The sequence below is a fragment of the Genypterus blacodes genome, unplaced genomic scaffold (assembly GCF_046128005.1).
Source record: "Genypterus blacodes isolate CSIRO-AG114 ecotype Tasmania unplaced genomic scaffold, CSIRO-AGI_Gbla_v1 ptg000020l_1, whole genome shotgun sequence".
Lineage (NCBI taxonomy): Eukaryota > Metazoa > Chordata > Actinopteri > Ophidiiformes > Ophidiidae > Genypterus > Genypterus blacodes.
The window spans coordinates 357,338-370,476 of NW_027466833.1; the positions used below are offsets into that span (position 1 = coordinate 357,338).

At 44.2% G+C, this 13,139-nt stretch overlaps 2 protein-coding genes across 4 annotated transcripts; one reads left to right on the forward strand and one right to left on the reverse strand.

Annotated features, from left to right (window-relative positions):
* Positions 1–1,269: 1,269 nt before the first annotated feature.
* eef1akmt2 (EEF1A lysine methyltransferase 2) lies at positions 1,270–5,150 on the reverse strand. Of its 2 annotated transcripts, none has more exons than XM_076141695.1 (6): positions 4,927–5,150; positions 4,532–4,597; positions 4,323–4,437; positions 4,042–4,149; positions 2,354–2,570; positions 1,270–1,743 (listed from the first exon to the last, which is right to left on the reverse strand). In XM_076141695.1, exons 1-6 carry the CDS (start codon positions 5,133–5,135, stop codon positions 1,646–1,648), a joined length of 813 nt encoding a protein of 270 aa, XP_075997810.1. In that variant the 5' UTR covers positions 5,136–5,150; the 3' UTR covers positions 1,270–1,645. The 2 variants fall into 2 exon arrangements, with proteins under 2 accessions (XP_075997810.1, XP_075997811.1); XM_076141696.1 differs by having other exon boundaries at positions 1,271–1,743; positions 4,532–4,629; positions 4,927–5,039.
* Positions 5,079–12,956, forward strand: abraxas2 (abraxas 2, BRISC complex subunit). 2 transcript variants are annotated; one of them, XM_076141694.1, is made up of 9 exons: positions 5,079–5,193; positions 6,679–6,769; positions 7,082–7,118; positions 7,341–7,407; positions 7,556–7,746; positions 8,364–8,483; positions 9,112–9,196; positions 9,311–9,428; positions 9,564–12,956. In XM_076141694.1, the coding sequence occupies exons 1-9, from the start codon at positions 5,122–5,124 to the stop codon at positions 10,145–10,147; spliced, it is 1,365 nt and encodes a 454-aa protein (XP_075997809.1). In that variant the 5' UTR covers positions 5,079–5,121; the 3' UTR covers positions 10,148–12,956. The 2 variants fall into 2 exon arrangements, with proteins under 2 accessions (XP_075997809.1, XP_075997808.1); XM_076141693.1 differs by having other exon boundaries at positions 5,093–5,193; positions 8,361–8,483.
* Positions 12,957–13,139: the final 183 nt, after the last annotated feature.

Genomic DNA, 13,139 nt, shown 5'->3' on the forward strand with positions numbered 1-13,139 from the left:
TTTGCTATTGAATCAAAAATAGTTTTAACAAGGAAGTCAGTTTGAGAAGTCTACAGTTCCTCAGCAACTAATAGGATTGAACTGTCAGCACAAAGCGTCAGGGTTACAGTAATAGAACAGATTCTGTCTATTAATATTTGCAGGACATAATTATTATTAAGTTATGAGCAACTTCTCCATAAAGAAACATACAGATACTTCTGATTGAACAGTTTAATCTCTGTTGCACTGCAGCATCTATTGTTGGGAAAGAGGTTGAATGGAAAAAATGACAAAACAACTCAGGACCTAGCTTAGGCAAACAGGCCTGTGGTATTATCTGTTTCTTAGCAACAGCACCTGAGCAGGGAAATGAGCGGGCAATATACAAGAAGGTAACTTTAGTCCATATTGTGATCTAATGGCACTGTTCCTGTGTAAAGAGGCTGTTTGAAGACGAGGTCAAAGTGAATGGGAACGATCAGAGTATGAAAGAGCAGATTTCACTGAGGCTGGACTGCACTCCACTTCATGGGAAAGTCTGTGTGAGAGTTGTAAATGTTGGCATATCCAGGCAGGATATCCAGATCCTTGTAAATTTCCAGGCAGTAATTCTTGTAAAGCTCGCATGTGTTTACTCAACAGCATGCCTCAGCATCTACAGCTCCCATCGGGGCCACTGGTCCGCCGTCCAATTAGACTCCAGAGTTTGGTAGTTATTAATGACACCGTTGAGACGTGAAGCGGCCGACGAGTTCCTCCACAGAAGCCTCACCCTGCCTTTATTATGTCATAAGTTCTCAGTCCTGCTCCTTGAGGTAAGGGCTGTTTTATACGTGGCATAAAGATTGTATGCAAGTAAGACGTGTGGGTGTGTGTGTCACGACCCTCAGAGGGACAGGATGTTTATTACGTGTAATCTTTCTGTCCATTTCTATTCCCAAACAAACTGAAAACACACCGTCATCCACAATGTTGCATTCATGCACTTTAGTCCAAAGATACTCAGCAGAAACACCTAAAGGCCTCGGGTGAATAATGCTGCAGTTAAATGAATGCATGAGGGTGAGGAGCTGAAATATGAAAGAGCATTAACGCTGCAAGACAGAAGAACCTGCAGAACATCGGGGCGGCGTTACGTCAAGGCCCTGAGAGGACTGATGCTGCTCAGAGATAAAAAAGCATCATGTGGAATCATTTCATAATGGTGTGCATCTTTAAGTGCATCTTCAATCAATAGCACAGAATGTAGCTGTGATGTAAGAGCCACAGAAAAGAGTAGAGAGCCATGTTTACAAAGGTATCGTCATTTAATCGTCATTTAATAGGAAATGACATTTGTACACAATTTGTCATAAACTTCATCTTGAAAAGGAATCAACCTGGCAGGTGTAATATTGGCGATGCAACCTTCAGTCTCATTCTGTTCAACAGTATCAGAAGCACCAAAAGATTTTATATAAATATTCATCAGTCAATCAGTAATAAAGTAACGACTCCAGCACCTGTTAATCTACATGATATTCAAAATGAGTACAAGATGGCAGTCTAAACTGTATAAAAACGTCTCAATGGACACAGACGGTGTGGTTTCCTGTGAAGAAACTGAATGCACGGTTGAGCAGTGAAGGATATTAAAAAGAGACACGTGCTCTGATGTTATCAATCAAAATACTCGCTTGAAAATAAGCGCTGTCACTGTGTTTCCGCTCTTGCCTCCGAACTGGAAGCGGGGTGTAGGTAAAACATGCACAAACTCAAATCCTGCAACACAAAAGAGAACAACAAAAAGCTTCATAAGTGAACTGTGCATTGGACAAACTACCCTAGAATCCAACATTCATATTTTGTTGGCAATGGCTACAGAGACTTTGGGGAAGGATTGTGTGGAGAGACGCATCCGTCTACCATCTGTGCTGCGTCCCGGGGACCGGCAGAGACAGGCTGTCAGTGTGACAGATGAGATCCAGCGGCCCCTTGGCCCCCTGCAGGCTCTCCAGAGTGACTACACAGCTAATGGAGAGCTGCCCAAAGTCTGGCTTTACAAGGCTGTTGTTGCCTGCAGCTTAACAACCTGTCAGGTAACTGTGTTTGTGAGTGGCACAGCAAGTGTTATGACTGCAGGTCAGACACTTAACCAAACTAATATAAAGATAGTACACGCCACAAACCTAAATCACTTAAAGGATTAGAGGTTTCTTGAATGTCTTCCTCATTTATTACAGAGCAGGCAAATACTAAACACTTCTACTGCAAAGAAAGGGAATGGGATCACCCGAAATGAAGGAACAGCTCATTATTCACACAATTAATCCAAGACATTCTTGATTGACTGACTTGTGACCTCCAATGATAGATTAAGGATTCTTCTCACCTTCACTGAACCTGTGTAGCAGCTGCTCCTTTGTCCAGTTACAGGAGGTAATAACAAAGAGGCCTTTGTCCTTGAGAACATCTTTTAGGGCTTGGACATAGTGCGTTTGTGCTGCCTTTGTGCCGTCAGGGTTCAGGCTTATGGCATCAAACGTTCCTTTGTCGACGCAGACATCAAAATCCTTCAGCTCCCCGCAGCCGTTTAAGAAATCCACCTCCTAAGAAGAGTCACGTAGGTTAACACAGAGCATAGTGATCGACTCCACATCAAATATTGTTTATCCTGGCTCTTCTGGAGGAGTTTGGCCCGTATGGCTCGCTGCAGAAAAACTCTTTCAGCATCAACTCCACTAATGAAAAGTGTTCAGCTTCACTGCTCTCTCAGTGTAAAACTTAAGTCTACCTCTGTGGAGGACACAGAGCAGTAAAATAAGGCCTCCTTGATCTGGACAGAGGACAGAGGAGGCGATCTCTGGGGTGAACTAAAGTGCAGCGAATTAACAAGGGTCACATACTTTCAGATTCACGACGGTTCAACAGTGATTTACTATAAACAGAAATATATAAATGCAAAACTCAGAGGAGACAGAAGAGTCTGTGTTCACTGACTGGTGCCATCTCTTAGGTGCTTCAGGGTGCTTCTTTTAGTCATCAACCAGTCAACTAAGTAACAACAGTGTTTCAGTGGGTGGAGGCCCTATATGTGGATCTACACTGGTACAACAGACTGGAGTTCATATAAGAGAAACAGGCCTGCATGTTAAAGGCTGAATGTATGAGGATTGACTGTCAGAGCAGCAGCAGAAGATGGAAGAGTTTCATATTTAGCTCAAACTCCTCACACACAGACTAAACCTGAGACAATAGGTGTGCACAAAAACTGCACAATCATTCAAATGAGTTATTCAGCAGTAGTAGAGATATAGGATGAGACCCCAGCACAGTGTTAAACACACCCCCACACACACACACCAGTCCAGCTGCAGGCACACTAAGGTCATTATTGACTCCAATAGCAGACTTTCTGCCCAAGCAAAGCACACACCGCCATAGGTGTGTGATGCATAACATTCTGTAGATTCAAGCGTATTACACACAGAGGAGAGGAAGGCTCACTCATCGTGACATTCCTTATAAACTGCTCAGTATTTGAAAGCTGTTTTTCTTGCATATATACGTTAGCGTATGTGTTAAATCCTGCAAAGTCATTGGGGGTTTGTGGCGGTTTTTTTATCTGAATGCCGGGCAGCCGTCCACCACTTTCAGGGCCTTCCTGCTATCCAACTCTCCCACAGGGTAAACACAGCAGAATTTCCTCTCCTCACCTCAACCTACTCAGCCAGGATAGGGTGAAGGCTCACTGTATGCTGAGGGCTAGATTGTATCATTGGCCTTTAGGGATGAATGGGATCCATGTAGGACGAACACTCAATGGGTGACTTGTCCATGGAGGATCCACCAAACCACTCAAATATTATATGACAGCATTGAAGTGAACTACAGAGGAAGGAGATCATTCCTACTGAGGACACTGGGAAAGATTTCTTGGTAAAATAAAAGTAATCAGTCTACTGTGGGACACTTTTCCACCTGTGAAGAAGAAATACCAGCATAATAATATTAAAATACTGCAAAGCCTCCTGGAATGGAACCTGGAGCCAGGAGCTGCAGAAGTAAAGGAGAACGCACCTTCACAGTTACATCAGTCAAGTCCTCCGCCTGCAGAATACTTCTCGCCAGCTGGACAGAGGCTGGAGAATAATCGATCCCCGTTAGATTTTTGAATCCCTGTTTGCTCTTCACATAGAAAACAAAGTAATTAAACACTGTTGTTAATACTGGAACAGAAATATAAGTTATTGTAAATATAAGTAAGTGTCAGTACATCCATATCACAAATCCTAGCGGTGTATGTGTGAATATATGCTTTTGTAACATGAACACTACAATTAAACGCCAATGATTCTGACCAGTTCAACTAAGAAGACTCCATTTCCGGTGCCGATATCTAGAATGGAGGCATTTTCTGGTATCTCAGCTTTGTCCATCCATCGGAGCACACGGTTCATGCTGTCCTCACCGAACCTGGCCATCATTCAGAAAAACAACAGATTTCATGACGTCATCGATGAGGAGTAGATACAGGGAGCAATTGAACCAACACTACGCATGCATGTACCATATCTCTCCAACGTCTCCAATGTCTTTGAAGGTCTCAAGCTCTCTTTGATAAGTGTCTTCCCAACTGCAGAAAAAAAAATCCCCAAAAAATCAGTTCTGTAACGAGAATAAGCAACAATTTAACAGTGTGTTGTGTTGTGATACTTCCTGCTGCTCGCGTCAACTTTCTAATCATCTTCCCCCAAACATGGCATGAAACAGTGTTAAACGATAAAATCGTCATTTTATTCGTGTCTATTTTAAACTATTAACGATTAAGGACGCATTGGGGGACATGATATTGAGATCGTTCAAGGGCTATGGCTAACGTTAGCTTTAGTAGTTATCGTTGTAGTCCGTTATACTCGTAACCAGACTAATCCCTGGAACGCGTTACCGTGAAGCGACACTCACTAATCTTTCGTTCCGAGCGCTGAAGTACCATCGTCGTCGTCTTCAACGCAATTTTCCGTGTTTCGACTGCCATGTGTGTCTGTAGTGGCTTCTTCCATGTTGTCACTTTTTTTGCCTACAGTTCCCATAATGCCCCGCGCCTGGGGAGGCAAGGCAACCGCAGGGGGCGGTGGGATTGCTAGGGATGTTTCCATCATGGCGGCATCCATTTCGGGTTATACCTTTAGTTCTGTGTGTTATCACAGCGCCAACAGTAACTGTGATCATGTAAGTACCTGCGTTGATGTTGACCGACTTTGTCGCGCTGTTTGCTTTGATGTGAGCGCTTCAGCTGCGTGTTTAGAGGCTCAGCGGCGCCGCTACTTTAGGATGTTTTCCAGTGTCATCATCCTGTTGCTTGGCTAGCTAGCATTGGTTTCGTCTATTTACTGGTTGACTCAACGACAACATGAAGACAGGACGTTCGATTACCAGTTGGCGTTGTCTACTAATGGTCTTCATCGAGTTGTGTTATTCTGCCTTTAAAGAGTCGCGTTTGTTTACACCTGCCAGATATAAACGAGAAACGCTGCTTCGAAACTTTGGGTCCCGGTGTATTGGATTAACGAGTGGCCATGTAAACTGGTGACATTAGCCTGACTCCTTCAGTGGTTTAGCTTGCTGTAGCGGCTTAAAGTGCATAGTTGAGTGGTCGTTATAAATGTAATGCACACCCAGCTGATGTTCACTTTGAGTCTTAAGATTGAGAGAAAACGTGACTTAAATATCTGAACTGTCATGTAAAAACACAGGCATTTTCGTGGACAGCTAAATAATCACTTCCGGTGTAATATTCCATTCAGTTGCATTAACAGATGATTTACAAACTGATTTTTTTATGCCATAACCAAAATACGAGCATATACACAATTATTAATATTGATCGGATTAAAATATATAATGTATATGATAATAAATAAATCTTCGTTTAATCCAAACGAAGCATTAGATCTCTTGAATAGCAACAATTTTGTTAACAGTTAACACACTCACACGTGTAATTGTAACCATTTAGCCAAAATTAGTCTTTTCAACACCTGTCACATTACCGCTAATGTCATCAGATAACATAGCCACTCGCTAAGACAATACACCGGGAAATACTCGGCACTTAGCTATATAGCATGTTAGCACAGCTGCTAAGTGAAGGGACCTACGTTTGTCGGTGTTTGTAACATGCACAGTCACGTTTAGTTTACATGTAATAAATGTTGTATGTGTCGTCACAGACGTCAGCTAGGTAAATTGACTTCTGAGCCAAATGTAGCTGTTGTGTTTCTGTCGTTTCCGCATGTCAAAGTTAGCCCTTAGCCAGCTAGGTAACGCTGTAGACATGGCTGTGTTGTTGTCATACTCGTAGGTCTTAGCTGGCTTGTGTTCGCCTGCATTCCTTTAGAGAAGGAATGTGACACACTGTCGACCTGTTTACCAGCTGCTCACGGTGGCTAGACGAGTGTGAGTGAGTGAGCAGCTCCCAGAGCTGTGCTGTTCTAAAGGAGCCACGAAATTTAATTTATATGTGTGCTCATAACAGAAGACAGGTAGCAATAGATTGAATGTTTTTCAAAATATGTTCAATACAATATGTTCAAACCTAAATTTGGATTATTTTCCAACCTATAACATTACAGATTATTCATCCAGGTGACCTACAACCGGTAGCTCATGGGATTACCTGCTGTATAACTAAAGTTGTGTCTTGTGTTTGCACAGGAGGGCTTCCTTTTAGGAGAAGTAAGACAAGAAGAGACTGTAAGCATCAGTGACGCACAGATCAGCAGTGCAGAGTTGCTGCAGGTTGTAGGTAAGGCTCGCACTGCACACACTGACCTTTATTCTGTCTGGCATCAAGTAAGAGTGAGCGACGCCACAATGTGCCTGTGGAATTCTGCTCAGGTTAACCAGCAGGTTTAAGACATAAGGAGCTCCATTATTGACAGTAGTGAGTGAACATGTAGTGAAGTGTGTGGATGCCAGTTTCATGATGCAACCTGGGTTTCGGTGCTGGTAACACTTCCAATATTAATATACGTTTGTTAAAGATTGTGCTTTATAACTGAGACGTTTGTCCCTGTGTGTGTGTGTGTGTGTGTGTGTGTGTGTGTGTGTCCAACAGAAGTCCATAACCATGATCCTTGTGCACAGTTGTTTAGGTAAGATACAAGCTCTTTGTTTTTAAATGAATATCCCCCATTGTAACACACAAACAAGATTATTCTATACTATTACCTACTACAAGCTGAAATGGTTAAATCAATGATCTGGCATACAGTGAAGAATTAAACGACACTGGACAGCAGATGGCTCCAACTGACACGTGTGCATTTCTATGTATAGGAGTTAGGAGCATTGACATGTTTTGTTTCTCCCTCCAGCTTTTACGACTACGCTGGAAAGATCAACGAAGAAAATCTCAACAGAATTCTTAAAGATAGGCGGAAAGTGAGTGAATAATATGTTGTGCTTCATTAAAACTGAAAGTTGGAAATCAAACCTGAACTGTAAGATAGATTTTTTGACTTCATCAAAGCGTTTAAAATTCAGAGGCCAAAGATTTTAAATCCATATGTTTGTTTTCTTGGCTGTGTAGAATGTCATCGGTTGGTACCGGTTTCGGAGGAACACGCAGCAGCAGATGTCTTTCAGGGAACAGATCATCCACAAACAGCTGACTGAGCTGCTTGGTGTGCCCGACCTCGTCTTCCTCCTCTTCAGCTTCATCTCCACAGCCAACAGCTCCACACATGCGCTGGAGTATGTGCTCTTCAGGCCTAGCCGCAGGTAATGACTGAGTACATATTCCCACAAATGCATACATGTGGACAAGCGTGAGCAAACACACACACACACACACATGCGTCATCTATCAAAATGAGGTCACTGTTGGATCGTCTTTGTCCATGTAAAGCTTGTGGACTGATGGTTGTTGTTGCTCCTCTGGGTTCATGCCTTCACATTGCTCAACGTGTGTTGTTGTGTCAGTGTGTGTGTGTAAGGGTCATGCAGACTGTTCAGCTGTGCGACTGCAGCAGTTATTCCTGCCGTGCTGTGAAAGAAAAGTTTAAATCTATATACAGGGCTTTACGCCGTCTATTGATATATTGGGCTCGGGTTTTTTTTCCATTTGCAGTCTTGATTATTTTGTCAGCCGGCTGTCTAATCAATACGTTTTCACTCTGACCTACATTTAACTACAGCATACTGCCTGTAACATATACTGCAAGGATAGATTTGTTGTTGTTTTCATAGCAACACAACCCAACATAATCGTTGTGATCAATGTATCAAATGCACAATAAATGGAATAAGCAAATGATTTGTTTTGGACATGTTTGAATGAAAGGTATGTCATGTTTTATGTCATGTGATGATGCTAACGGGCCGTCTCCTCTCAGTAGGTTCAACCAGAGGATCACCCTCACCATCCCAAACCTGGGCAACACAAACCAGCAGGAATACAAAGTCTCCTCAGTGCCCAACACCTCGCTCAACTACGCCAAGGTCATCAAGGAGCACGGGTGAGACTTCTCCCATCTGCTTTGTTTCTGTTTCGTCTTCCCCATTTCTACCCACAACGGGTCGGCCAGTTCCTCATTCACCGCCGCCACACTATCCCTGCTAACTGCCGCTGCGGGCCCGAGGCCAGTGCGGTCGGCCTCGTGTCTCCTCTGCTGCACGTGGAGCCGTGCCAGCTGCTTCCTTTCACCTTCAGAGAGGAGCTTAACTCCGAGGCGTCCACTCCGCCAGCTTCCCTCCTTAAATCGCTCCTAGTTTACATTCAAAACCGCATGTTTAGCGTCGGCGTCCATTTGTGCCTGACGGAGCACCGTGTGAGGAGCTTTGGCGTGTGACAGCCTGCACACACACACATCTGCCTTTGTATCTAAACTTAGCCCCAGTGTTTAAGTCTCAGATGGGATGGATACTGTGTGCACCGAGTGTCATCTTATCTTAGACTGTGAAGGATTTAGCGAGGCCTCTCTGTTCTGTGCCTGATAAGATCAGATCATGAGGCTGCTATTTCTGTTTGGCAGTCAGAGCAGATAGTTTACAGGTTATGGTATAATATACACACACAAACCTGGCAGGTTCCCTCTGTGTTTGCTTAGTTTATTGTAAAATGAAGACTAAAACCAATCTCTCCAGGGCCGAGTTCTTTGATAAAGACGGTGTGATGAAGGATATCAGGACAATATACCAAGTCTACAGTGCACTACAAGATAAAGTGCAGGTGAGTCCAGAGAGGTACACTAACATCTTTACTTCTATTCTGGCTATTAAGAGAGGAGAGCTTCTGCCATGTCTCATTAATGACTCTCTCCCTTATGTGTGTGTGTGTGTTTAGAGTGTGTGTGGCGAAGTAGAACAAAGTGAACGCGTGAAGGAGAAAATTCAAGAAGATGTGAACAAACTCAAACAACAAATAGCTCTCAGGAAACGCAAGACGGCAGAAGAGGAGAGACGTACGTACATGTTTAAACTCAGTGAAGTGGAAGTTAGCTCACATTTCATTTCTAAGTGGGTTCCGCTGTGGGATCGTGTGCTGGTCTGCTGTTTGACACTGACTTCTCTCTCTCTCTCTCTCTCTGCTTCCTCAGGGCTCCTTGAGGCCCAGAATGCAGCGGCTCATTCATCTCTAGAGGAGAAGACGGAACCTTGTGATTCTTCCCTCCTGTCCAGGATAGCTTTCCACGCCCCCCCGGCCCCGGAGCGGCCCAGTACCTCACCCAACCCCCCTTCTTACGCTGACCTCTCCCAGGACGACTCTCTGCTCTCCTCTTCCTCACCCCCTACCAGTGCTGCTCTGCTGCCCCGGCCCCAGGCTGTGGGCTCCCCGGGCCACCCCACCCCGGGCCCCGTGGGGATGGGCCTCAGTATGGGCATGGGACTCGGCCTGGGGCTCGGCCTGGGGGCCTGCTCTAACCCCGACGTTGCTCCCAGCCCTCCGTACCTGGGGAACGGCGACGGATCCAGCTCTGACTCCTTAGACAGGCAAGCGGCGGGGCAGGAGGACGACGACGACGACGAGGAGGAGGAAGAAGAGGACGAGGACAGTAGCGAATATGAGAACTTGGTGAGCGTAGCCGCTCATTTGCCAGTGGTCTCTGCCAGCGTTTTACCTCAAGGCCGGCCAGCTGCCCTGAGTCCTGATGGGGACGCTCGGGGCTCACAGACCTCATAGACGCACGCCTCAGAGTGTGTGAGGGACACAGATGAGTCAAGCACCTTGAGAGGTGGGCATCTCAAGCAATCAAAGATATACTAAAAGACTTTAAGGAAGTGCCAGTCCTGAAAGTGAACGGCATGTGCAGGTGGTGTCCCGATGTGTGTGTGTGTGTGTGTGTGTGTGAGTGAGAGTGTGTTTCTTTTTCTCTCAGTTTGATCTCCATTTTAAGGGGAAGACTTCTTAGGCTTTGCAGACGTAACAGGGGTCTCACCGGGGGGGGAAGTAGTCTTTGCTTTCACTTTTCGTTTGTCTTTGTTGGATGGTAGGAGGTCTTGGTACTCCAGTGTGGATCTGTCTGCTTTCAGCTAAGACAACAGAGTCAACGCCGCCTGGTCTGCCCAGCTTGTCCCCACAGGACAGACTCTCTCTCTCTCTCTCTCTCTCTCTCTCTCTGTCACATGTGCACCCACTTTACACCTTAACTCTTGCACTATTTTTGCCTTCTATTAAAAGATTCACCTTAGATAAGGAAAGGGGAAAATATTCTGCAGCCTTTCAACCCTTTTTTTTTTTTTTTTTTTTTAGAAAATCGGCAAATGGTTGTTAATTATTTTTCTTTATTTTTTTAATTTGAAGATAGAGATATATATGTAACTATAATTTCTTTCACATGTACAGTTCTCACATGTGATGGTTGGACTGTTCCATTGTTCCATTTTCCCAGTTTGTCTCTACTTAATCATACAGTTGCCTATTTAAATGATAAAGAATAGATTTCAGACTAAATTTACTCTGCCACTTCTATAATGGGTGCTTTATAAATATATATATTTTGTCAGAATAACCCTTAAACTTAATTTCATTGACACGAATGTGGATTTCTGTCTCGGTCTTCTCTGATAACACTGAACTGAACTTGTATGCGCTTTGCTGCACTTAAACTAAATGGAAGACTTCTTTATTCTTGTGCTTTTACCAATGCTGTCATGTTGTGCCACTCCAGTCTCTGTCCCTCTTTGATCACCAACCCCCAGCTGATCCACGCTCAGCTTTTTGTGCGTTGTATGGATTCACAGGGCAAACACACATGTACTGTAGCTTTACTAACCAGATGCTTATGGATCCCTGCTCCCCACTGCAGCACACAGCTCCCAACTAAAGCAGAAACAAACGTGCATCCGTCTCCTCCTCTTCTTCTTCATATAAACACCTGACTGCTTCCTCTCCACTACTGACTGTTATCATCTAACCCACTTCTCTGCTCACTTTCTCTATTGAAGTCATAACGGAAGGCTAACACCCCCCATGCTGTGTGTGTGTGTGGGAATTGTTACCGTGGGAACAGAGATCAAGAGCTCACCTTCCTGTCTGGGCAGATGTGACAGCAGACCTCATGTATTCAGACCTGCTGGGGTCAACCTAATGTGTACGGACCTGGATAATGTGATGAACACACAACGATCTTGACTCAGTATTCAGTGCCTTCCACTCAGGACAGTAGTGCAGGTGTCTGACCGCACACACTTCACGTTCAAAGATCTTTCTTGAGGGGTAACATCCAATTATGTGTTGCTTTTTTGCAATAATTGACATCCAGCTTTTTTTTTTTACCCCTTCAGTTGCTCCGCCTCCCTCTCCTCTGTGTTTCTGTCTCACCTGCCTGATGCACCTTCACTGCTTCTCAAATCGTTTTCCCCCCTTTCTCCCTTTTTGCTGGCTGCTTCTTTATGGACCTGTTTGTCATGGTTTGCAGCTGTGGCTTTTTCAATTTTCCTCGCTTGCTTTATTGTTTGAAACTGGAATTGTAAAAGTGTCACGTCAGAGGGAATCTGCTCAGAGACCGAGAAACCTTACAAGGCAACGGGAGTGACGCCTGCAGAGAGAGACCAAGGTGCAGACTGGTTGGGTGCTTCCTCACATGAACCGGTCAGGCCCTACACAATAATGTAAACACGGACGGGGCAACTGGAAGAGCGTTAAAGACGGTGATCAGTCTGGACACAAAGAGAACTTTTTTTGAGATGTTGGGAGAAGCTTTGCCTTGTGAAGGAGTTTGTTGTTTTCCCAGCTTGGTTGTTTTGTCTCGTGGTTTGCCTGATGTCATTTTTCTCTGATGTGTAACGACAGAACTGGCACTCAACATGTTACTCCACTTAATAATCATCCAGAAGTAACACAATCACAAAATGTAAAACAAAATCAATGCATCAGACAAGAATGGTTTTGTTTGAGCACTGGAATATAACGACGAACTCTGCAATGAATGTATAGTAAACAGGGGAGGGGGGTAGCATTTACACAACAGTACTTACAGTATAGGCTTGTCTCAGTTGAGTGATGTGGTATAGAGCAGCAGATGTCAATGTTCTTTCTCTTTCCTAACCCGGCTCCTCTTGGGCCTAGAGAATTGCTATTGTTTTCTTTCCCGTGTTGTTGTCTTACTAAGGTAGACACTGGCCTGTAAAAGATCCCGATTTGATGGCCAGAATGAAAACCCCGGCAGGATTCTTTGGGTCTTGGAGAACACAGAAGAATGAGCATTGTTAGGATCCTGTACCTGTTTTAAAATTCCAGCATAATCCAAATATACCACTCATGTATTCATACTGTAGGGGACGAACGCTTCCTTTCCCCACCCAGACAGGCCGTTTGCAACATCCACACCTCCCTGAAGCACAATGTCCCACAGCAGCTTGTACCTTTTTTTGGGCTGTTATCTGGACGCTTGTTATTGGTAAGAGTTTGACCAAGGATCCGCTTGGTCCTGCACAGTAAATATGGTTCTTAAACTGGGGGATAATAAATAAGACAATATGTGAAATAATATGCCTTTGTTTGCTTATTAATGTAATTATGATGATGCTAATTATTATTTTTTTTTTGTATTTTAAATCTCTGTTCCCAGGTGCAAAACACTGAACCTTGTGTCCTGTCAGTGACGTCATTTCGTGTGATTGGCTTTCTTGTTAACAGGTGCATCCATGCGGAAATTTGCTCTTCACAAACA

Excerpts from the sequence above, each read along its gene's own strand:
- abraxas2 (XM_076141693.1), top strand. The coding sequence starts at position 5,122 with ATGGCGGCATCCATTTCGGGTTATACCTTTAGTTCTGTGTGTTATCAC. Across the intron at positions 7,119-7,340 it reads CCTTGTGCACAGTTGTTTAG|CTTTTACGACTACGCTGGAA; the intron begins GTAAGATACAAG and ends TTCTCCCTCCAG. Across the intron at positions 7,408-7,555 it reads TTCTTAAAGATAGGCGGAAA|AATGTCATCGGTTGGTACCG; the intron begins GTGAGTGAATAA and ends TTGGCTGTGTAG.
- eef1akmt2 (XM_076141695.1), bottom strand. The coding sequence starts at position 5,135 with ATGGATGCCGCCATGATGGAAACATCCCTAGCAATCCCACCGCCCCCT. Across the intron at positions 4,598-4,926 it reads GCGCTCGGAACGAAAGATTA|TTGGGAAGACACTTATCAAA; the intron begins GTGAGTGTCGCT and ends TTTTTTCTGCAG. Across the intron at positions 1,744-2,353 it reads GCTACACAGGTTCAGTGAAG|GATTTGAGTTTGTGCATGTT; the intron begins GTGAGAAGAATC and ends TTTGTGTTGCAG.